This window comes from Narcine bancroftii, chromosome 8 (assembly GCF_036971445.1).
Source record: "Narcine bancroftii isolate sNarBan1 chromosome 8, sNarBan1.hap1, whole genome shotgun sequence".
Classification (NCBI taxonomy): Eukaryota; Metazoa; Chordata; class Chondrichthyes; order Torpediniformes; family Narcinidae; genus Narcine; species Narcine bancroftii.
This window is the reverse complement of record NC_091476.1, coordinates 62,552,394-62,577,358: the sequence shown is the minus strand read 5'-3', so window position 1 is coordinate 62,577,358 and position 24,965 is coordinate 62,552,394. Positions and strand designations below refer to the sequence as shown.

At 51.5% G+C, this 24,965-nt stretch overlaps 1 protein-coding gene across 2 annotated transcripts in view; it reads right to left on the bottom strand.

Annotated features, from left to right (window-relative positions):
* The window catches only part of LOC138740769 (nuclear RNA export factor 1-like), a 109,338-nt gene extending 86,580 nt beyond the window's left edge, over positions 1–22,758 (bottom strand). For both annotated transcript variants that reach the window (XM_069893847.1, XM_069893848.1), the window contains exons 1-2: positions 22,554–22,758; positions 8,422–8,617 (exon numbers count right to left, since the gene is read on the bottom strand). In XM_069893847.1, coding sequence (XP_069749948.1) covers positions 8,422–8,617; positions 22,554–22,581 — 224 coding nt within the window. In that variant the 5' untranslated portion in view covers positions 22,582–22,758. The remainder of the gene's footprint in view (positions 1–8,421; positions 8,618–22,553) is intronic.
* Between the last annotated feature and the right edge of the window lie 2,207 nt (positions 22,759–24,965).

The window sequence follows — 24,965 nt, the reverse complement described above, 5'->3', positions numbered from 1 at the left end:
CGACATAGAACACGATCTTGGGAAGGCGATGGTCCTCCATTCTGGAAACATGACCCACCCAGCACAGTTGGGTCTTCAGCAGCATGGATTCGATGCTTGCGGACTCTGCCAGCTTGAGTACTTTGATGTTGGTGATAAAGTCACTCCAATGAATGTTGAGGATGGAGCGGAGACAGCGCTGATGGAAGCATTCTAGGAGTCGTAGGTGATGCCGGTAGAGGACCCATGATTCGGAGCCGAACAGGAGCGTGGGTATGACAACAGCTCTGTACACGCTGATCTTTGTGTTTCTTCAGGTGGTTGTTTTTCCAGACTCTTTTGTGTCGTCTTCCAAAGGCGCTATTTGCCTTGGCGAGTCTGTTGTCTATCTCGTTGTCAATCCTTGCATCCGATGAAATGGTGCAGCCGAGGTAAATAAACTGGTTGACCGTGATGAGTTCTGTGTGCCCGATGGAGATGTGGGGGGGCTGGTAGTCATGGTGGGGAGCTGGCTGATGGAGGACCTCAGTTTTCTTCAGGCTGACTTCCAGGCCAAACATTTTGGCAGTTTCTGCAAAACAGGACGTCATGCGCTGGAGAGCTGGCTCTGAATGGGCAACTAAAGCGGCATCGTCTGCAAAGAGTAGTTCACGGACAAGTTGCTCAACAATGAAGACGCTGTTTACATCCGGTACCGCATGGATGGCAGTCTCTTCAATCTGAGGCGCCTGAAAGCTCACACCAGACCTGTTGCTACGATAGGCAAATTGGAACAGATCCATGTTGCTGTTGATATGCTTCAACTCCAGCCTTTCAAAATACCATCACTGTTGATAATGATTTGCCACAGATCAATAGTCATTTAGGCAGATTACCACTCTTCTTGCCACCAGTATGATTGATACCTGTTTGAAACAGGTGAGTACCATGCCCTGTCAGAATTAGATGTTGAAAATATTCGTGAGTAAATTGATAAGTTGGTCAGCACAGATTTTTACTACTTGGTCAGGCACTCCATCCAGACCAGATGCTTTCCTTGGATTCACTCTCCTGAAGGCAACCCACAGATCATTCTCGATACGAACAGGAGAGGAACAAGGGAGTGTGCAGTGGTGATTCTCTCTTGTTCCTATGGTAGAATCAGACATAGAGGGCATTGATTTCATCTGGAGTGATACTTTGCCATCTCCCATTGCACTGGATTTGATTTTGTAGCAGGCTATGTCATTTAAGCCCTGTCACAGATACTGGGTAACCTTCATTGTTTCCATTTTGGGCCGAGGTCCAGTGGATGTTGTGTATTTGGATTTTCAGAAGACCTTTGACAAGGTGCCACACATGAGGCAACTTAACGAAGGTAAAAGAGGAAATGCACTAGCGTGTGCAGAGCAGTAGCTGATTGTCATGAAGCAGAGTCGGAACACAGGGATCACATTCTGATTTGCAGCCAGTTTGCTAGTGGCGTTCCACAGGAGTCGATGTTGGGGCCACTTCTTAATTTTAAGTTGTATATGAATGATTTGGGTTGTGGAATGCACGGCTTTGTGGCCAAGTTTGCAGATGAATCCAAGGTAGGTGGAGGAGCAGGTAGTGAGGAGAAAACACGGAGCCTGAACAAGGACGAACAGATTAAGGGAATAGCAGAGAGCTGACAAATGAAATATAATGCCAGAATGAGTGTGGAGGGGGAGGGAGGCGAAGGCGAGGGGGAGGGAGGCGAGGGGGAGGGAGGCGAGGGGGAGGGAGGCGAGGGGGAGGGAGGCGAGGGGGAGGGAGGCGAGGGGGAGGGAGGCGAGGGGGAGGGAGGCGAGGGGGAGGGAGGCGAGGGGGAGGGAGGCGAGGGGGAGGGAGGCGAGGGGGAGGGAGGCGAGGGGGAGGGAGGCGAGGGGGAGGGAGGCGAGGGGGAGGGAGGCGAGGGGGAGGGAGGCGAGGGGGAGGGAGGCGAGGGGGAGGGAGGCGAGGGGGAGGGAGGCGAGGGGGAGGGAGGCGAGGGGGAGGGAGGCGAGGGGGAGGGAGGCGAGGGGGAGGGAGGCGAGGGGGAGGGAGGCAAGGGGGAGGGAGGCGAGGGGGAGGGAGGCGAGGGGGAGGGAGGCGAGGGGGAGGGAGGCGAGGGGGAGGGAGGCGAGGGGGGAGGCGAGGGGGAGGGGGAGGCGAGGGGGAGGGGGAGGCGAAGGGGAGGGGGAGGCGAGGGGGGAGGGGGAGGCGAGGGGGGAGGGGGAGGCGAGGGGGAGGCGAGGGGGAGGGGGAGGCGAGGGGGAGGGGGAGGCGAGGGGGAGGGGGAGGCGAGGGGGAGGGGGGAGGCGTGGGGGAGGGGGAGGCGAGGGGGGAGGGGGAGGCGAGGGGGGAGGGGGAGGCGAGGGGGAGGCGAGGGGGAGGCGAGGGGGGAGGGGGAGGCGAGGGGGGAGGGGGAGGCGAGGGGGGAGGGGGAGGCGAGGGGGAGGGGGAGGCGAGGGGGAGGGGGAGGCGAGGGGGGAGGGGGAGGCGAGGGGGAGGCGAGGGGGGAGGGGGAGGCGAGGGGGGAGGGGGAGGCGAGGGGGAGGCGAGGGGGGAGGGGGAGGCGAGGGGGGAGGGGGAGGCGAGGGGGAGGGGGAGGCGAGGGGGGAGGGGGAGGCGAGGGGGGAGGGGGAGGCGAGGGGGGAGGGGGAGGCGAGGGGGGAGGGGGAGGCGAGGGGGGAGGGGGAGGCGAGGGGGAGGGGGAGGCGAGGGGGAGGGGGAGGCGAGGGGGAGGGGGAGGCGAGGGGGAGAGGGAGGCGAGGGGGAGGCGAGGGGGAGGGGGAGGCGAGGGGGAGGGGGAGGCGAGGGGGGAGGGGGAGACGAGGGGGGAGGGGGAGACGAGGGGGGAGGGGGAGACGAGGGGGGAGGCGAGGGGGGAGGCGAGGGGGGAGGGGGAGGCGAGGGGGGAGGCGAGGGGGGAGGGGGAGGCGAGGGGGGAGGGGGAGGCGAGGGGGGAGGGGGAGGCGAGGGGGGAGGGGGGAGGCGAGGGGGGAGGGGGAGGCGAGGGGGGAGGGGGAGGCGAGGGGGAGGGGGAGGCGAGGGGGAGGGGGAGGCGAGGGGGGAGGGGGAGGCGAGGGGGGAGGGGGAGGCGAGGGGGAGGGGGGAGGGGGAGGCGAGGGGGAGGGGGAGGCGAGGGGGGAGGGGGAGGCGAGGGGGGAGGGGGAGGCGAGGGGGGAGGGGGAGGCGAGGGGGGAGGGGGAGGCGAGGGGGGAGGGGGAGGCGAGGGGGGAGGGGGAGGCGAGGGGGGAGGGGGAGGCGAGGGGGGAGGGGGAGGCGAGGGGGGAGGGGGAGGCGAGGGGGGAGGGGGAGGCGAGGGGGGAGGGGGAGGCGAGGGGGGAGGGGGAGGCGAGGGGGGAGGGGGAGGCGAGGGGGGAGGGGGAGGCGAGGGGGGAGGGGGAGGCGAGGGGGGAGGGGGAGGCGAGGGGGGAGGGGGAGGCGAGGGGGGAGGGGGAGGCGAGGGGGGAGGGGGAGGCGAGGGGGGAGGGGGAGGCGAGGGGGGAGGGGGAGGCGAGTGGGGAGGGGGAGGCGAGGGGGAGGGGGAGGCGAGGGGGAGGGGGAGGCGAGGGGGAGGGGGAGGCGAGGGGGGAGGGGGAGGCGAGGGGGGAGGGGGAGGCGAGGGGGAGGGGGAGGCGAGGGGGAGGGGGAGGCGAGGGGGGAGGGGGAGGCGAGGGGGGAGGGGGAGGCGAGGGGGGAGGGGGAGGCGAGGGGGGAGGGGGAGGCGAGGGGGGAGGCGAGGGGGGAGGGGGAGGCGAGGGGGGAGGGGGAGGCGAGGGGGGAGGGGGAGGCGAGGGGGGAGGGGGAGGCGAGGGGGAGGCGAGGGGGAGGGGGAGGCGAGGGGGAGGGGGAGGCGAGGGGGAGGGGGAGGCGAGGGGGAGGGGGAGGCGAGGGGGGAGGGGGAGGCGAGGGGGAGGGGGAGGCGAGGGGGAGGGGGAGGCGAGGGGGAGGGGGAGGCGAGGGGGAGGGGGAGGCGAGGGGGAGGGGGAGGTGAGGGGGAGGGGGAGGCGAGGGGGAGGGGGAGGCGAGGGGGAGGGGGAGGCGAGGGGGAGGGGGAGGCGAGGGGGAGGGGGAGGCGAGGGGGAGGGGGAGGCGAGGGGGGAGGGGGAGGCGAGGGGGGAGGCGAGGGGGAGGGGGAGGCGAGGGGGGAGGGGGAGGCGAGGGGGGAGGCGAGGGGGAGGCGAGGGGGGAGGGGGAGGCGAGGGGGGAGGGGGAGGCGAGGGGGGAGGGGGAGGCGAGGGGGGAGGGGGAGGCGAGGGGGGAGGGGGAGGCGAGGGGGAGGCGAGGGGGAGGCGAGGGGGGAGGGGGAGGCGAGGGGGGAGGGGGAGGCGAGGGGGGAGGGGGAGGCGAGGGGGGAGGGGGAGGCGAGGGGGGAGGGGGAGGCGAGGGGGGAGGGGGAGGCGAGGGGGGAGGGGGAGGCGAGGGGGGAGGGGGAGGCGAGGGGGGAGGGGGAGGCGAGGGGGGAGGGGGAGGCGAGGGGGGAGGGGGAGGCGAGGGGGGAGGGGGAGGCGAGGGGGAGGGGGAGGCGAGGGGGAGGGGGAGGCGAGGGGGGAGGGGGAGGCGAGGGGGGAGGGGGAGGCGAGGGGGGAGGGGGAGGCGAGGGGGGAGGGGGAGGCGAGGGGGGAGGGGGAGGCGAGGGGGGAGGGGGAGGCGAGGGGGGAGGGGGAGGCGAGGGGGGAGGGGGAGGGGAGGGGGGAGGGGGAGGGGAGGGGGAGGCGAGGGGGGAGTGAGGGGGAGGCGAGGGGGAGGGGGAGGCGAGTGGGAGGGCGCGACGAGGGTGCTGCAAGGGTCAGTGAGGGCGAGGGGGATCAGACTCCTCAACAACAAACTCAATTAGGGTCTCATTTAAGGACTCTTACTTTTGCACTTCATTGCTTTTTTTTCCTCCTCTCTCTATTGCAGAGTCAGTTGTTTACATTTCTTTATTTGTTCACATGTGTACATCGTGTAGATTTTTTGCACTGCCATTAAGTGGTAATTCTGCTTCACCGGTAGGAAAAAGAACCTCAGGGTTGGCTGTGTTGACACGTGTCAATAAATCGGAATCTGAAATCTCAAATCCTCTTATGTGTGACGCTTTTGCCCTGGGGGAACGATTCTGACTCCTCTATCAATGCCTCTCATAATTTTATCAACTTCTATTCATCAGGTCACCCCTCTTCCATCGACACTCCAAAGAAAACAACCCACAACTCACCCTCTAAACTAAGCAACATCCTGGTTGGGGCGGGACTGTTAGTGTAGTGGGTAGCTAAAGCTATGACAGCACCAGACTTTTGTACGTTCTCTCTGCGTGGGTTTCTCCAGGTGCTCTAGCTTCCTCCCACCGTTCAAAATATACAAAGATGGTAGATCATTAGGGTTCCATCGGATGGTACGGACTCTATTTATGCCAGGATCACTTCCAACTTGGGTCAAACCCTCCACCATTTTGATTCCTTGTCTTGAGATTTATGTCACTGTACATCTTCCACAGAAATGGACCAACTGGGTGTAATCGGGGCGGCAAGGACTCATGGGTCTGTTACAGTGCAGTATGTCTAAATCTAAATTTAAACATCTTCTATTGCCAAATCTGTCTTTAAGTACATAATATACTTTATAGTGATTACTATTTAAAGGTGGCACAGTTATCACAACAATACAGCGCTCGCCATCCAGCACAGTCTGTAAAAGGTTTGTGACTTTATCCATCTTTTCTTGCAACAACCTATACATATCCGATATAAATCCTTTCGTTTCCTTGTCAACCATTAAAATCTCAAACTTAGATTGACTTGGTAAAATTAAATCCCTACCAAATTGTGTTCACAAAAAATCTCGAACTTGATAATAAGCAAAAATAGAATGTGCAGAAATACCAAATTTCTCTTGTAATCTATTAAATGTAGAATATAATATTAATTCCTTTCAGTTTCCAATTTTTAAAATAAGGATTATTTAAAGAAAACGGAATTAGTTTATTCTGAGACAATGGTGATTTAATTGAAATGTTCCCTTAAGAGCTAATAAGTTGATCCTGCTTACACCAAATATCTAGTATATGTCTTAATACTGGTACCTTATATTTTTGTAACAATAAGGGATTCCATTTATAAATAAATTGACTCATTTCTTTTTCGAAAATTTGATCCAATTCGACTTTAGCCCAGATAGGTGATTGTTGAACATCAAACAACCTATTAATGAATTTCAACTGTGCCACTTCATAATAATTTTGAAAATGTGGTAATTGAAGTCCTCCCCATTCATACCGCCACATTAATTTATGCATAGAAACCCTAGATAATTTACCCTTCCTTAAAAATAATCAAATTACTTTATTTAATTCTTTAAAAAATTTATTCGGGATCACAAATAGAATAGATTGAAAAAGATAATGTATACGAGAATAAATATTCATTTTTATACAATTTACTCTCCCAATTAAAGTTAATGGCAAATCTTTCCATTTCTGTAAATCAATTTTCATCTTATTCAACAAAGTTACAGAATTCAAAATATACAAGTCCTGATATTCTTTATTAACTATAACTCCCAAATATTTCATCTTAATTTAAATTTCACAATTTGTCTACAATCTAAATAATCCTCATTTGATATCAGCAATATTTCACTCTTCTTCCAGTTAACCTAATAGTATGCCATATTGATGTAATAAATTTTGCAATGCCCTCAAAGATTCTTTACGATGTGTTAGATATATTAAAACATCATCAGCAAACAAATTAATCTTATACTCTTGTCCATGTCCAAATTTTTGCCTAATAGCTTGAGCTAAAGGTTCTATTACTAATGCAAACATTGCTGGTGAAAGAGGACAACCTTGTTGAGTTGATCGAGATAATGTAAAAGCCGATGAAATCAGACCATTTGTCATTAGATGTGCTGTAGGATTAGTATATAAAGCTTTAACCCAAGTAGTAAAAATCAGCCCAAATTGAAATTTTTCTAAAACCTTAAATAAATATTTCCACTCAACCCTATCAAAAGCCTTTTCTGCATCCAACGCCACGATCATTGGTTGATTAGGTTGTTGTCCAGCAGCATTAATTATAGAAATCAATTTAGTAACATTATCAACTGAATATCGACCTTTTATAAATCCAGCTTGGTCAACAAGTACTAATTTTTACAAATAATTAGCCAATCTATTAGCTAATACTTTCACAACAATTTTATAATCTACATTTAATAACGATATTGGTCGATAAGAAGTCATTTTTAATGGATCTCTATCTTTCTTTGGAATAACAGTAATTAACGCCCTCAAAAACGATTCTGGAAATGAACCCATCTCAGTTGCCTGCTTCAAAACTTCCATATGAATCGGAAACAACAAATCATTCTTTATAAAATTCTACTGTAAACCCATCTTCACCCAGGGATTTCCCTCCTGACATTGATTGCAGTGCTTCCTTTAATTCCGATTCTGTAAAAGGACAATCTAAGTCATTAATATCCTTCCCAGTCAATGATGGCAAATTTAAATTAGCCAAGAACAAATCAATTTGCTCAGTATTTTGTCTACTTTCAGATGTATAAAGTTGATTATAAAATGTAAAAAATTCCTCATTAATTTCATGTTTATAAGTAATCTCCGAATCTTTCCTAATTGCATTAATTATTCTTGATGCTTGTTCTGCTTTTAATTGCCAAGCTAAAACCTTATATGCTCTTTCACCTAATTCATAATAACGCTGTTTCGATCTTTGAATCATTTTTTCATATTTATATGATTACAAAATATTATATCGTAATTTTAATTTAGATAAATGTATATTATCTTCAGTAGAATTCTTCTGAAATTCTTTTTCTAATTTTTCAATGTCTTTTTCCGTTCTAACTTTCAATCAAATAGTTCTTAAATTCTAGCTGTATAACTAATGATCTGACCTTTCAAATATGCTTTTAAAGCATCCCATAAAACAAATTTACTCTGAACTGAATCTTGATTCATTTGTAAATAAAAAAGTAATTTGTTCCATAATAGATTTAATAAACTCAGATCTTTTTAATAACATCTCATGAAATCTCCAACGATAAATTTTTCCTACCTTCTCAGTGCCCAAACAAAAAGCCAACACAACGGATGGTCAGACAAAATTCTACTTCTGTACTCTGCTTGTATAAATCTACCTTGCAATTGAGTTGAAACTAAAAATAAATCAATTCTAGAAAATGAATTATGCCGTGCAGAATGAAAGGAGTAAACTTTTTCCAGTAGGTTTAATTTTCTCCATATTTCCACCAAATTTAAATCCTTCATTACCTCAATAATTCTCTTTGCCATTTTAGTTCTCTTTAGAGTTTTTGGAGATTTATCCAAACAATTGTCAAACAAATCTAGTGAAATTGTATAAAATAAAGCACTGGTTGTGATAACAGACAGCTGAAACCTATTCTGTTTATGCCAGGATCACCAGCTGCTCCAGTTTACAGGTTGTTACTTACAACCGTGGTCTCAGTAACTCGTGGTCGTTCATAGCCACATCCCCATTCTCGTCCTCAAACCGTAAGCGTGGATTGGATGCTCCACTGCTTCGATTCCTTGGCTTGTGATTTGTGTCACTGTACATCTTCCAGCGGAATGGACCACGTCCTTTCCTCCTGCGCACTGGAAAACTTCCGCCAACGCGATCATCATGTTCTGAAAATGAAACAAGTTAAAAATCATGTTGGAGAAGTAAAGAAAAAATATATTTAGGTCACAGATACTAAAGATTTATTGTCACATTACATCAGGCACAATGAGAAGGATCCTTCTATGAGCAGTCTAGCAAGACACACCCTAACCACAATTTAGAAAAGAGCATCCTTCATTGAGAATATCTGAGCTACATGTATTAGCTTTTATTTCCCTCTGCCCAGGCGGGCGGCGTTACTCAGACGGAGGGACATTACCCCACCTCATCATGCTCAATGGCTATGTGACCTCATCTTTAAACTTGGAGAAGATGCTCAGTTTCCGATTTGAATTCAAATTTTTAAACACTGTGGGGACCTTTTTTCAATTACCTTTATAATCTTTGATTTGTGAAATTTCAATGTTAATAAAAATATTGAAAAAGAAAGAGAATATGCTCTGAGTAGAGCACCATTCAAGCAAATGTGATGGTCTTTTTAAATTTAAATTTAGACGTACATTTAAATACATACCCCAAAATCATACCTGTGGCTCTCGGATCTGTGAACAGTTGTTCTACTGCCGAGACAACAGTCTCCGCATTTTCTCTAATTTGCACAAGTGGAGAAAAAGACAGGACCTACTAGCTATTTACTCAAAAAATTCCCTCTGTGCCAGTGTTAGCATGCACATGGGGTTGAGTTTGGCTGCAAGTTCACAATCCAATGGCAGTTGATAGATTCACAAGTGAAAAGTAGCAATGATACGGGGACATTTTTGTGGAGCTAATATCCCGGCATGGGTCAGAAAGCTTCAGTGAGACTTGAGAATGATGCAAAAATGTAAGTGGTGGCAGACGTCCAGCAAGGTGCATTACCATCTTTATACTGATGTGTCTAATGGGCAATGGCACAGCATTTTTATGTGTGTATTTATAATATTTTTGATCCTTTTTCTGTCATCATCCAGTGCAGTGGAAGAGGAACTGAGTTTATCATGTTTGAAGTTTTATTTTGCTATATATACATATGAGATATTGTATTTTCAGTTTTGTTCCCTTTTCTTCATTGTACTGTATTTATTCTAAAAACTAATAAAAAGATTGAAAAAGATCATAGAACATTACAGCACTGTACAGGCCTATCGCCCCAGAGGGCTGTGCCTACCTATATAAACTAACTCAACAACCTAACACAGGAGTCTCCAAAGTGATTGATGAGACAATTCAAGTGATCAATAAATGCCAGGGGGTCGATTGAACTTTTGAAAATAGCACCTACGGCAAGGGTGGCTAATTTCTCACGAGAGCGGGCCTTGGTGGCCAACATGTTGTATTTGGCTTCAGCCTCTTAATAAGTAGAGAGTGAAGGTCTGATGGGAGCAGAGGAGGTATGTGTCCAAACCCCCCCCACACTGTCCAGCGCCACCACCCCAAGGATTCCATGACTGGGGGGTGGGGGGGGGGGGTCATTGAGGTATGAATGATTCCATGGTCCAAATAGTTTGGGGATCCCTTCCCTACCCCCTATTTTTCTTGTGCCTGTCCCAAGAGTTTTTTTGAATGTCCCTGTTGTTCCAGCCTCCATCATCACCCCAGCAATGCATTCCTGGCTTCCAATACTCTCCTTGTGTAAAAAGAAAATTTTCCCAAAATTTCCCCTGAACATCCCTCAGCTGAAATAGATGTCCATAAGATGTAGGAGCAGAAGTTGGCCATTCAGCCCATCAAGTCTGCTCCACTATTCCATCATGAGTGGAACCACTCTCCCACTCAGCCCCACTCCCCTGCCTTCTCCCCATAACCACGCAGGTTGATAGGATAGTTAAGATGGCCAGTGGTATGCTGGATTTCATTAGTCGGGGGATTGAATTCAGGAGTCACGAGGTAATGTTGGAGCTCTATAAATCTCTGATCACCTCATTACAGGAAGGATATGGAAGTCATGGAGAGGGTGTAGGGGAGATTTACCAGGATGTTGCTGGATTGGAGACGGTGTAGGGGAGATTTACCAGGATGTTGCCTGGATTGGAGAAGGTGAAGGGGATATTTACCAGGATGTTCCCTGGATTAGAGAGGGTGTAGGGGAGATTTACCAGGATGTTGCTGGATTGAAGAGGGTGTTGCTGGATTGGAGAGGGTGTAGGGGAGATTTTCCAGGATGTTGCCTGGATTGGAGAGGGTGTAGGGGAGATTTACCAGGATGTTGCTGGATTGGAAAACATGCTAGGGCTTTTCTCTTGGAGCAAAGAAGGATGAGATCTGACTTGATCGAGGTCTATGAGATAATGAGCGACATGGACGGCCAGCACCATTTCCCCAGGGCAGGAGTAGCAAACACCAGAGGGCACCTGTATAAAGTGAAGGGAGGAAGGTTAAGGGGAGATGTCAGGGCTTTTTATAATATACAGAGTTGTGGTGTCAGGAATGCATTGTTAGGGCTGGTGGTGGTGGCTGGTACATAGATGAAAGAACAATAGAAAGCTATGAGATAGGAAGGGTTTAAACTTTTTTTTATAGGTTAGCACAACATCGAGGGCTGAAAGGCCTGTAATATTCTTTAATAAGCTGACTATTCAGATATCTCTGTTCAGCCTATTCAGATTCAATGCCCTCTGGTAGTTGATCCTGTCACCACAGGAAAGAGATGCTGGGTGCTCACCCTATCCAAGCCCCTCATAATCTTGTCGTCCTCAATTAAGTCTCCTCTCATCATCGCTCCAAATAGAAAAGCCCCAGCTCTGTTAACCTTGCCTCATAAGACATGTTCTCCAATCCAGGCAATGCCCCTGGTAAAGCTTGTTATCCATTCCAGATTTCTTGTTAGAGTACATACATGGCAATATATACAACCCTGAGATTTCTTTTCCTGCGAGTGCGGCAGAATTACCCCTAATTGGTAGTGCAAAAAATAATCTGTACACAATGTGAAACATATATACAAACAAACAATGGAAACAGATCACAAATGTAAACAAACTGACCAAAGAAAATCAATAAAGTGCACACAGTCTTTAAAGGTGTTTGATTGAGTTTGTCATTGAGGAGTCTGATGGTAGAGGGGGAGCCACTGTTCCTGAATCTAGTGGGTGTGAGTCTTTTGGCACCGAGACCTCTTTCCTGATGGCAGCAGCGAGAACAGAGTGTATGCTGGGTGGGGAGGGTCTTTGATGATCGCTGCTGCTCTCCAACAGCAGCATTCCTTGTAGATGTACTCAGTAGTGGGGAAGGTTTTGCCTGTGATATCCTGGGCTGTGTCCACTACCTTTTGGAGGGTTTTCCACTCAGGGGTATCAGTGTTTCCGTACCAGACTGTGATGCAGCTGGTCACCACACATTCCTTAGAAAATGGCCGGGGTTTCTGATGTCATACAAAACCTCCGCAAACTCCTGAGGAAGTAGAAGCACTGACGTGCTTTCTACATTGGTGTGTTGGGTCCAGGAAAGATCCTCCGAGATTATGACTCCCAAGAACCTAAATGTGCTCACTCTCTCCATCTCTGATCCCCCAATGATCACTGAATTGTAAACCTCTGGCTTTCCTTTCCTGAAGTCAACAATAAGCTCCTTAGTTTTGGTAACATTGTTGGTGCACCATTCAACCAAGTTTTCAATCTCCATCCTGTGTGGTGACTCATTCCCTTCCTTTATTCACCCCACTACCTATCCAACACCAAGGTACAAACCATTTTAAATGTTACTGAAACCAATGGAGCACTGGGCAACTGCAAGTGGTACTCGATAACTAGTATAGACTGGAAGGGCCAGAAGGCCTGTTCCATGTTGTATGTCTTTATATCGAACACTTTCAATACGTTTACATACATGCCATTATGATTAAAACAACATTTCTACAGTGCCTCAAGGGAAAAACATCCAGTCACCTTTATCGTTCAAACCATGACCACACGGTAAAGACAAGATAACATTTCTCCATGACCACAGAGCATATTTATAAAAATATAAGTTAAACTAATTGAAATATTAAAATATTAAGACATATGCAGTAAAATTCCACATATGTTCTGGGGGTTCAGGAGCCTGATGGCTTTGGAGAAAAAACTGTTGCTCAATCTGGGTGCAAGGGCCCGAGTGCTACGGTACCTCCTACCAGATGGCAGCAGGGAGAACAGTTTACATGAGGGGTGTGTGTAGTCCTTCACAGTGTTTATTGCCTTTCACCTGCATCGAGTGTTGTAGATGTCCGTCATGGTAGGAAGAGAGCTCCAATGATCTTTTCCACTGACTGCACTAACCTCTGCAGGGTCTTGCGGTCCTAGAAGGTACAGCTTCCAAACCAGGCAGTGATGCAGTTGCACAGGATGCTCTCGATACACCCTCTGTAGGATGTAGTGAGGACGGAGGGTGGGAGATGAACTTTCCTCAGCCTTCGCAGGAAGTCGAGTCGTTGTTGGGCTTTCTTAGCTACGGAGCTAGTGTTAAGGGACCAGGTGAGATTCTCCACAAAGTGCACTCCGAGGAATTTGATACTCTTGATGACCTCTACAGTCGAGCCATCAATGGTCACCAGAGCATGGTCCCCCAGGCGACAACCATCTCTTGTTTTATAACATTCAGATACAGGTTGTTGGCTCTGCATCAGTCCGTGAGCAACTGCACTCATCTCTGTATGTTGACTCTTCATTCTTACTAATAAGGCCCAGCACAGTGGTGTTGTCAGCAAACATCAAGGTGTTTCACAAGAGTATCAGCAGATTAAAAATATACTAATGCTAAGACACTTAAGTAGATACAGTCTCAAAAGCTTTGAAAGGTTAGTCATGGCCAGAATTAACTCAGACCCACTGAAATTCACCTAGAGCCACAATTGCTGCACTGCAGATACAATCTCACTGGCTCTCCACTCAGTCCTGGACCACCTAGACAACAACAACATGTACATCAGGCTACTTTTCATCAATTACAGCTCAGCTTTCAACACTATCCTCCAAAACCTTGGCCTCTACCTTCCTCTCCAACTGGATCCTTCATCGGAAGACCACGGTCAGTATGAATCGGTAACAACTTCTTCTGACTAACAATCAACACAGGCATAACTCAGCCAATTACTCTATTCTCTATACCCCCACGACTGTGTGGCTAGGCCTGATTCAAATGCCATCTTCAAATTCACCAATGACACCTCAGTCGTTGCCAGAATCACAGATGGCAACAAGGAAGCGTAGAGTAGCGAGATACATCATCTAGTTGAGTGGTGTTGCAACAACCACCTTAAACTCGATGTCAGCAAAATCAAGGAGCTGATTGTGGACTTGAGGAGGGGGACATCAGAAGACATAAACCAGTCATCGAGTGGGCAGTAGTACTTGCAAATTCATGTGTGTTAACATCTCTGAAGATCTGACCTGGGGCTTCTTGTCGATGCAATCATGAAGACAGCTTGCCAAAATTTCTTGTAAATTTCTACAGGTGTACTGTAGAGAGCATTCTGATTGGCTGCATCACTGTTTGGTATAGAGGTGCCAATGCTCAGGACAGGAAGAGGCTACAGAGAGCTGTGAACCTCGCCAGTCCCATCATAGACATTGGACTTCACTCCATTACGGACATCTACAAGAGGTGATGCCTCAAGAAAGTAGCCTACATCATCGAGGACCCTCACCACCCAGGCCATGCCCTCTTCACACTGCTACCATCAAGGAGGTGGTCCATGAGCCTGAAAATGAACACCCAGTAGCACAAGGACAGCTTCTTCCCCTTGGGGCCATCAGATTTCTGAATGGACAATAAACCACAGACACCATCTCTTCTTTTGCATTAATTTATTCATTTGTAAAATGTAGTAATTTTTGCACCTGTTCTTTGGCTTGGCTTCGCGGACGAAGATTTATGGAGGGGGTAAAAAGTCCACGTCAGCTGCAGGCTCGTTTGTGGCTGACAAGTCCGATGCGGGACAGGCAGACACGATTGCAGCGGTTGCAAGGGAAAATTGGTTGGTTGGGGTTGGGTGTTGGGTTTTTCCAGCTGCCACAAAACAACAAATTCCATGATACATTTTCATGATAATAAGTTCTGATTCTTTATCTTCATTACAATCTGATGACCAAAAACCTGATTGGAGACTTTATGGTGCATCCTAAGGAAGGAGGCAGAGAAATTTAGCAGGCAATTCCAGTTAAGAGGCTCAGTAGCAATATGTTCAGTGAAGAGATGGGTTTGAAGGGCCTTTTCCTTTTACATAAAGTAGCAAGTACACAAACATACAAGCTAGGAGTATGCAACTTGCCCCCTCTGCTGCTTAACCAGATTGCAATCGATCTGATTGGAGCATCCTTCACATGCAATGGCCATCCACCTCCACTTTAGAAATAGTTAATCCCTGCTTCTATGGCCTTGAGAAAAAGTCTGTCTCAATCCTCTGAAAATGTGGTTCTTCTGGCCTATTCATCCCATAGGATGATGATGATGGTTCCTTTCAGTCAGTTTGATATGAGGATCCCCCACTCATCAGAAAGGAACAGCATGTGCGTGAATGGATTGAGGGGAGTAGGGGTTGCCCAGGTCCAGACCCACCCTCTCGACATCCCCTCCCAGATCCAGTGGCATGGTGAGGTCCAAAATGGTCGGGGGGGGGGGGGGGAGGGGGAAGCGATGGAGTTCCACAGCAGTAGTGAATGGCCAGACCAAGCATCAATGCAAGGGATGCCCTTTCCGCGCTTCACGGTATGTGTTTGCTAGATGACTGTTGACCTTACAAGAGAGTTTGACAGGTCTTGTTTTTCATCCTGCAGTGTCTAGCCACTCTCTCCACCAGGTAAGCCTGGTGGGGGAAGATAGTTTAGTTACCAACCATGCAACAGGTAGTACTGAGTTACATGGCATCACTCAGAGTGACCTGACACCGTGGTATAAACTCCGGAAAGGATGCAAGATGCCCAGGAGAAAGGAAGTTGAAGGGTTCTTCATCTTGTAACAGTGCACAAAACCAGAGCATGGAGGTCCGAATGGGGAATTAAAGTGGGAAAGTGAAAGGTCTGCATTGATTCTGCAGACTGAATCTGTGTTATACCCCAACGTTGATGGACATTGCAGTGGAAATAGTATACAAGCTTGGAAAAACTGATTGTATTCCAGGAGGATGAGAGACGAGCATCTCCTCAGGTTCCACAATCATGAAGGAATGGTTTTTGGGGGAAGGGGGAGGAGGGAGGGTTGCTTGGTGGGGACAGGACAGACCTAATGGACAGAAATGAGGACCAGGGAGCTGCAAGGGACAAGGAAGGGAATGTACATCTGAAGATCGTGGAAACAGCAAGGAATGAGCTGCTGTGATCTTGTATATTCCCTGCATGACCTCTTGACTGTTGATTCCAATTTACCGCAGCATTTTAATTTCACTGATGCAGACTTAGGAGATCGGTTTTATTGAACACCTATGCTCTGTCCATGAGGAGCAGGAACCTCCCAGTGACCAATCATTTTAATTGCACTGCCAAATGGAGGCTACCCACAAATTAGAGAAACAACCACCAACATTGCGCCTTGGCTGTCTGCAACCAGATGGCACTTCTCTAATTTCCATTAAGCTCCTCCTCCTCTCTCTCCCCTATCCCTCTGCCTCATTTCTTCCAGTCTCCCACCCACTCTTTCACCACATTTCTTTCTCTTCTCCCCTCCCACCTGTATCCACCTCTGACCTGTGAGCCTGTGCTCCTCCCCTTGTCACTTCCTCCCCTCTCCCACCCTCCATCTTTTTATTCAAGCTTGTGCCTGTTATTTGCTCACACCTTGATGAAGGAATGAAGCCAAAACATTGATTACCTTTACTTCCTATCGATGCTGTGTGACCTGCTGAGTTTCTCCAGCACTTTTGTCTATTACAATAACTTTTTTGTCCCTCCACGCTGAAGACAGCTGAAAAGGTGGATTCTTAATTTGAAAGACATCTCTCTCTGGTGCAATATCAAAATAGCTGGATGTGCAGATTGTTAGTGTTCTGTAAATTGTGCAATTGTGATGAAGTATCCCAACCAAGTTTAAAACTGCTTCCAAATTAGGAAATGGAATCTGGTACATAAAAAGTACTGGAAGTATTTAGGAGGTCAAGCAAATAGTCCAGTGATTTGTAAGTGCAGGTATACCCCGTTTTACCAACTCCCTTTACAAAAATTCACTTTTATGAAGAAACGTGTTTGCTTTTACAAAATGTTTTCAATGTGTTTTTGCTTTTACAAAAATAGCCATTTCATCTGACAAAAAGTTTCATAGGAAAGCTCTAGTTTCATAAAACAGGATTTCTTAGAAGAGGTTCCAGGGGTTAGGAAGACAACAGGTGATTAAAAAAACAAGGTGAGTTTCTAAAATTCAAAGCATTGCTCAACCAGGAACCAATGGGGTCAGTAATCTGCACTAAAGTTGGGGCATGAGAGGACCAGGTTAAAAAAAAACTCATGCAGAGGAAAGAGGCAAATTTCTGAAAGAATTCAAATTTGAGAAGATTCTCCGCAGTCCTTCTAGATTAACATGGTTAACGTAGTGGTCAGCACCTGGGTTCAAATCCGGAACTGTATGTTCTCCCCTTGTCTGCGTGAGTTTCCTCCGGGTGCTCCAGTTTCCTCCCACTGTTCAAAATGTATCAGGAGTACTATAGGTTAGTTGGGTGCACTGAGGCAGCATGGTCTCAAGGGTTGGAATGGCCTGTTACCATGCTGTATGTCTAAATCTAAGTTTAAAGTATATGAAAAAGGCAACATTTGGCTCTTGATGCAGCTCTCCAGCTGGGATGGAAACCACAGTGATTCAGAGTACTGGAGAAAGGACATTGAGGAGAACTCCAACAGTGGACATCCCTGCGCAGTTACCTCAATCAGATTTTGACTCTTCCTGACGATCCCAATTATTATGGTATATCTGCTCTTCTCAGTTTCTCCAGCATCGTGTTTTTACTTCAACCACAGTGTCTGCATACTTTTGTTTTATTTTTATAGACGTGGAACACAAGCGATTTACCTGCCACATTGACCACCACCAGTGGGGTGATATCGCCTCAAACCGTGCATCTTGGCGCCTCACAGTTCGGCGGGCAGCAACCTCCTTTGAAGAAGACCACACAGCCCACCTCACTGACAAAAGACAAAGGAGGAAAAACCCAACACCCAACCCCAACCAACCAATTTTCCCTTGTATCCGCTGCAACCGTGTCTGCCTGTCCCGCATCGGACTTGTCAGCCACAATCGAGCCTGCAGCTGACGTGGACTTTTACCCCCTCCATAAATCTTCGTCTGCGAAGCCAAGCCAAAGCAAGAAATAGAAATAAATAAGTATTGTTAAATAATAGTCAAGTCTCAAAGGGACTTGGACGAGCAGTTCCTTTGGTCATTCAGCAGGGCCACTGCCCATGGAAAGAAGCTGTTTCTCAGCCGGTGGTGCCGGCTCTGCTCCTCCTGTGGTGGTGCCGGCTCTGCTCCTCCTGTGGTGGTGCCGGCTCTGCTCCTCCTGTGGTGGTGCCGGCTCTGCTCCTCCTGTGGTGGTGCCGGCTCTGCTCCTCCTGTGGTGGTGCCGGCTCTGCTCCTCCTGTGGTGGTGCCGGCTCTGCTCCTCCTGTGGTGGTGCCGGCTCTGCTCCTCCTGTGGTGGTGCCGGCTCTGCTCCTCCTGTGGTGGTGCCGGCTCTGCTCCTCCTGTGGTGGTGCCGGCTCTGCTCCTCCTGTGGTGGTGCCGGCTCTGCTCCTCCTGTGGTGGTGCCGGCTCTGCTCCTCCTGTGGTGGTGCCGGCTCTGCTCCTCCTGTGGTGGTGCCGGCTCTGCTCCTCCTGTGGTGGTGCCGGCTCTGCTCCTCCTGTGGTGGTGCCGGCTCTGCTCCTCCTGTGGTGGTGCCGGCTCTGCTCCTCCTGTGGTGGTGCCGGCTCTGCTCCTCCTGTGGTGGTGCCGGCTCTGCTCCTCCTGTGGTGGTGCCGGCTCTGCTCCTCCTGTGGTGGTGCCGGCTCTGCTCCTCCTGTGGTGGTGCCGGCTCTGCTCCTCCTGTGGTGGTGCCGGCTCTGATCCTCCTGAATCTCTTTTCTGTTGGAAGATGGTAGGGGTCCTGAACAATTTTGCATGCCCTCATAGACAATGATTCCAGTAGATTAGGTCGATGGAGGGGAGGGAGACCCCAGTGATCCTCTCTGCCCCTCTTGTGGTCCTGTGGATCAACCTCCAATCCATTTCTCTGCAGCCACACTGTGATGCAGCCAGCCAGGACACTCTCAATAGAGCTCCTGCAGAAAGTTCCCAGGAAGTGCAGTCGCTGTTCTTGCAGAGGGCAATTCACTTTTGGAATTCTCTGCCCCAGAGTATCGTGCAGGCTCAGTCATGCGGCAGCACGGTCAGCACAATGCCTTTACAGCGCCAGCGATAGGACTGGACCGGGGTTTGAGTCCCACGCTGTCTGTGAGGAGTTTGGATGTTCCCCCCTTGTCTGCATGGGTTTTTCCCAGGGGCTCTGGTTTCCTCCCACTGTTCAAAACAAACCACGGGTGTAGGTTAATGGGGTGCAAATAATTTGTCTGTATGTGTGTTATGTCTGGTTGTGTGTTTACACGTTTTTTGCGCAGACAATGCGCGGGCAACTGGCAGCTCAGATAAACATCTGAAATCAAAAATATGGATTGTGACCATCATAACTTTGAACTATCTTGTCAGAATATCCTAAGTCAGGGTCTATCTATATTTGGCTATTAAATCATTTCAGTCACAAAATTCAGCGTTACGGAGATAAAGAGCAATTAAATAAAAATCGGCAAAATTGCATGTCTATTCAAATTGAATAGGCTGGGACAAAACTATAAACTCCATAGATAAATGTAATTGGTCAGTAATCTATCAGCACATTATAGTTTCAAAACAAAATAAATGCAGTTAGGCACTAACTAAGAGGAAATTCTGAGCCTAAATCCTAGCATCCACCATGCTGGATTCAATTTCTTCCTTGGAGCATTCTGCAGTGAACACAGAGAAGGCATGATCAGGACTCATGGGCTGATTGATGAATTTGCAGCTCAACAAGTAAAATTATTTAAATATACAAAAATGAGCTTCAGTGACTTCACACGTAAATGCTGCTGGATCAATTACATAGATCACGATTTTGTGCCGAACTACATAAACCTACTGAACAAACTAATACTTCCTTACCTCACCACACCCATAACATTTTTTTCTTGCAACCATCTGCCTGTCTAAGAGTCTTTTAAATGTCTCTATTGTACCAGCCACCACCATCACCCCCGGCAATGTATTCCAGGCACCCACCACTGAGTGAAAAAAAACTTACCCCTGCCATTTCCCCCAAAAACTTTCCTCCCCTCATCTGGTACAAATGTCCTCTTGTATTCACTGCTATTGCTCTGGGGGAAAAGGTCTGTGCCTCTCATAATCTTTTAAATTTAAGCATACAGCATGGTAACAGAATTTCGGCTGAGCGCAGGGTGAAGGACACCTGCTCCTAATCTCACACGATACAAAAAAGAGGAACAGATCTACCCAAGGTAATAATTACACACAAAAAAACACAGTAATTATCAGAAATGCATTGACTGTGCACAGAAAACAAGTTACAAATAAAATTTGCAGTCAGCTGTGGCCTTGAACCACTCAGGAAGTGGACATACAATACCGTTGAGGAATTGAAGAGCTCAGCACAGAGGTGGCTGACAAAAAGCCAGGATTGTGAATCAACACCAAGTCCCTAACAATTCACGTAACATGTGATAAAATGGCCAGAGAAAGAACAATCTAGTATAACTCCATGTTAACAGACATTTTTAAAATCTGACAGGGTGGCTCATGCCGTAGGAGCAAAGAGGGGATAGTATGTCGATTAGGCAGAAGCATTAAAAAGTCCTCTTACAGAGTGGGGCAATGGGAGGACAACTCACTGTTAACCAAAGTAGCAGCAGGGCCAGATGAGGAAGTGGAGTGGGGTGGTGAGAGAATGGTCTGCGTGGGATGGTGATGTGGGCGGGGTCCACGGGGCAGTGGTGACGTGGGCGGTGAAGGGGGCGGGGGCCCCACGGGGAGGCGGTGACGGGGGCCCCACGGGGAGGCGGTGACGGGGGCCCCACGGGGAGGCGGTGACGGGGGCCCCACGGGGAGGCGGGTGACGGGGGCCCCACGGGGAGGCGGTGACGGGGGCCCCACGGGGAGGCGGTGACGGGGGCCCCACGGGGAGGCGGTGACGGGGGCCCCACGGGGAGGCGGTGACGGGGGCCCCACGGGGAGGCGGGTGACGGGGGCCCCACGGGGAGGCGGTGACGGGGGCCCCACGGGGAGGCGGTGACGGGGGCCCCACGGGGAGGCGGTGACGGGGGCCCCACGGGGAGGCGGTGACGGGGGCCCCACGGGGAGGCGGTGACGGGGGCCCCACGGGGAGGCGGTGACGGGGGCCCCACGGGGAGGCGGTGACGGGGGCCCCACGGGGAGGCGGTGACGGGGGCCCCACGGGGAGGCGGTGACGGGGGCCCCACGGGGAGGCGGTGACGGGGGCCCCACGGGGAGGCGGTGACGGGGGCCCCACGGGGAGGCGGTGACGGGGGCCCCACGGGGAGGCGGTGACGGGGGCCCCACGGGGAGGCGGTGACGGGGGCCCCACGGGGAGGCGGTGACGGGGGCGGGGGCCCCACGGGGAGGCGGGTGACGGGGGCGGGGGCCCCACGGGGAGGCGGTGACGGGGGCGGGGGCCCCACGGGGAGGCGGGTGACGGGGGCGGGGGCCCCACGGGGAGGCGGTGACGGGGGCGGGGGCCCCACGGGGAGGCGGTGACGGGGGCGGGGGCCCCACGGGGAGGCGGTGACGGGGGCGGGGGCCCCACGGGGAGGCGGTGACGGGGGCGGGGGCCCCACGGGGAGGCGGTGACGGGGGCGGGGGCCCCACGGGGAGGCGGTGACGGGGGCGGGGGCCCCACGGGGAGGCGGTGACGGGGGCGGGGGCCCCACGGGGAGGCGGTGACGGGGGCCCCACGGGGAGGCGGTGACGGGGGCCCCACGGGGAGGCGGTGACGGGGGCCCCACGGGGAGGCGGTGACGGGGGCCCCACGGGGAGGTGGTGACGGGGGCCCCACGGGGAGGCGGTGACGGGGGCGGGGGCCCCACGGGGAGGCGGTGACGGGGGCGGGGCCCCACGGGGAGGCGGTGACAGGGGCCCCACGGGGAGGCGGTGACGGGGGCGGGGGCCCCACGGGGAGGCGGTGACGGGGGCGGGGGCCCCACGGGGAGGCGGTGACGGGGGGCCCCACGGGGAGGCGGTGACGGGGGCCCCACGGGGAGGCGGTGACGGGGGCGGGGGCCCCACGGGGAGGCGGTGACGGGGGCGGGGGCCCCACGGGGAGGCGGTGACGGGGGCGGGGGCCCCACGTGGAGGCAGTGACGGGGGCGGGGGCCCCACGGGGAGGCGGTGACGGGGGCGGGGGCCCCACGGGGAGGCGGTGACGGGGGCCCCACGGGGAGGCGGACGGGGGCGGGGGCCCCACGGGGAGGCGGTGACGGGGCGGGGGCCCCACGGGGAGGCGGTGACGGGGGCGGTGACGGGGGCCCCACGGGGAGGCGGTGACGGGGGCCCCACGGGGAGGCGGTGACGGGGGCCCCACGGGGAGGCGGTGACGGGGGCCCCACGGGGAGGCGGTGACGTGGGCGGGGGCCCCACGGGGAGGCGGTGACGTGGGCGTGCGCCCCACGGGGAGGCGGTGACGTGGGCGGGGCCCTATGGGGAGGCGGTGACGTGGGCGGGGGTGGAGGCCCCATGGGGAGGCGGTGACGTGGACGGGTGAGGGCCCACGGGGAGCCAGTGACGTGGACGGGCGGAGATGAGCCTGGATGAAGGAACGGGCCAGAGATCAAAGAATTTGGGAGTCAACGCTCAGGCCTCAGGAACGCTCCTCCCGTCACGAGCCGAACCCCCTCCCCCCGTGACGGCGGCTGAGGCCTCTGGGCCAGGTCCGTCCGTCCGGCCGGCCTACCGCCGCCGCTCTTACCGCTGTAGTGTCGGCCGTCCTCGGCCATGCTGCGGCCGGCGCGGTCCCTAGGCGGTTCGGTGCTGTGCCCGTGCGTTGAAAGAGTCCGACGCAGGCCGCTCACCCTCGCCCTCTCGCTCCGCGCTGTTGACTGGTAGACAATCGTTCGCGAGCGCGCGCGTCACCACACACGTTCAACTGATGGTTCTGCGCGTTCCGATCGCGGCGTCCCGCGCATGCGCACCCGCCGGACTCCACTCTGCACGTGCGCGCAGCCCCTTTCTTTCACGCTTTACTCGCGCGTGCGCAGCAGCCCGGATGTCCCTTTCCTTTGTGTCTGCATCCAGTTCTACCCCGCCTCCCTCCCACAGGGAGATCCCCTGGAGGAAGTTAGGGTACACGACTGGAGAGGCTCCGCTGGCCAAACTGCACACAGCCAGGATAACGATATGTCAGCCACCTTTCTGGCTTGAGCCCTTCATCATCACCAGCTGATTTTCTCCAGCTTTTAAGTCAAAGTTCAGATTTCGTGCCAGAGTGGACATTCTTTCTTTCCCTGCTGACCAGGCAGAATCTCTCAGTACCGGTACCTGCAATCTACACAAGGAACAATTAAATGTGTGCAAAGTTGTGCTGCCTCACCCCCCCCCCCGAAAAGATTACTTACAATCTTAGAAAATGTGACGTGTTTGTTAAAATGCAGCCACCTTACTTGATTCATCAGGATATAATCTTAAGGATATAACTAACTTCCCCAAAAAGGTTTAAATAATATGGTGTTACAAGTCCAGAGGAACCCAAAACCCAGCAGCAATAGATATTCACCATGACAAAGGGTTACTTAAATAAAAGTTGCTTTAATGATCTTTGAACATGAAAATAGAATCAAACTTTAACATCCTTATTGACTTACTTTACCCCCTTCTAATTCTAAGCGCATGTATATGTAAGTTCAGCAGAGTTCTTTGGTTCACAGTCCAATCTCACGGGTTGCAGGCAATTCTTGTACTGTGCATAGAAGTCAACATTGATAAAGTTCACCAGGCTTTGGTGCTTAACAGGTAAATGATCACCACTCAGAATGGTTCTTGTTGGTTCTCAGAAAGAGAGTTTTTCTTGTTTCAGGTCACCCCAGAGTTCCTTTCTGTTTCTCCTATTCCAAGGGAAACATCGGACAGCCTTTGACCAGGGTCGTCTTCCAAAGCTTGCCAGCTTGTCTCTCTGGAACTGATGTCTGTGTCTCTCCTCTCTCCCTCCTCTCTGAGAGCAAAGCCTGCTTTTTCCTCTGCTCTCTGCCTGCAAAGATCACATGACCCTCCAGACAGCAAGTCCTGTTTCCCAGACAAAGCTGCTACTGCCTATTGTAACATTTGTTCATGATTCTGTGAGCACTTGCAAACGCTCCTGCAAAAACTCTGTGTTTTAAAGTGTGTGACCTGCTCTAACGAACCTTTCCCTCGATATACTCTGTCACAATAGCTCTGAATTTTGAAGATCAAGATAGGGCCAATTAATGAAGGCTCAAACACCCCTTCTTCTATGGACATTTTTTTAAATGTTAGCCATTGGAGGGGGTGAGATATGAGACTAATTTTAAAATACTTTTTATATGATGTATGTAATAATGTTTGGTATGGAAAAATTAAAATATTTTTAAAAATGACTGTGCAAACCTGGACATCTCAACATGGACAAGAGGAAGGGCTTTCAGGAGGATCAGGAATGACTGCCCTCCACCACACATCAATAACCCTGTACTGGAAAGCACCGGGTTCCTTGGAGTTCACTTTAACTAGTGACCTATCGTGGACACACAATATCTCCTGTCAAGAAGGCGCAACAGCAACTGCACTTCCTACAGGTGCTCAATCAAGAGCGTCTTGGCTGGCTGCATCACAGTGCGGTATATTGGGGCAGAGATAGGGATTGGAGGTCAATCCACAGGACCATGAGTGGCAGAGAGGATTACTGGACTCTTCCCCCCCCCCCACTGACCCCATGATGTAATCTACTGATCATTGTTTGAAGAGGGCACGCAAAATCACTTAGGCACACAGCATCTTTCAACTGCTTCCATTGAGAAAGAGATACAAGAGTATCAGAGCCAGCACCACCTGTATATGTATTGTCTATCTGTATGTGTGTTATGTCTGGTTGTGTGTCTGCATGTTTTGCACCGAGGACCAGAGAACAATTTTTGGCGAGTTGTACTTGTGCAATCAGATGTCAATGAACTTGATTTGAAATTTAAATTATTTGCAGCGAGGGAAAATGTTCCCTTGTATCAGGGCTACCCATGGAGATTTCAGAGCCTCCCACTCTGGGGAATAAGGAGGACTGTAGCTCTGCACCGGGATACCCTGGCTAGACTTAGCAAGCATAGTGCCCCATTACCTGTGGGCCTCATGGAAAGCATCCATGATTTGGGCAGGA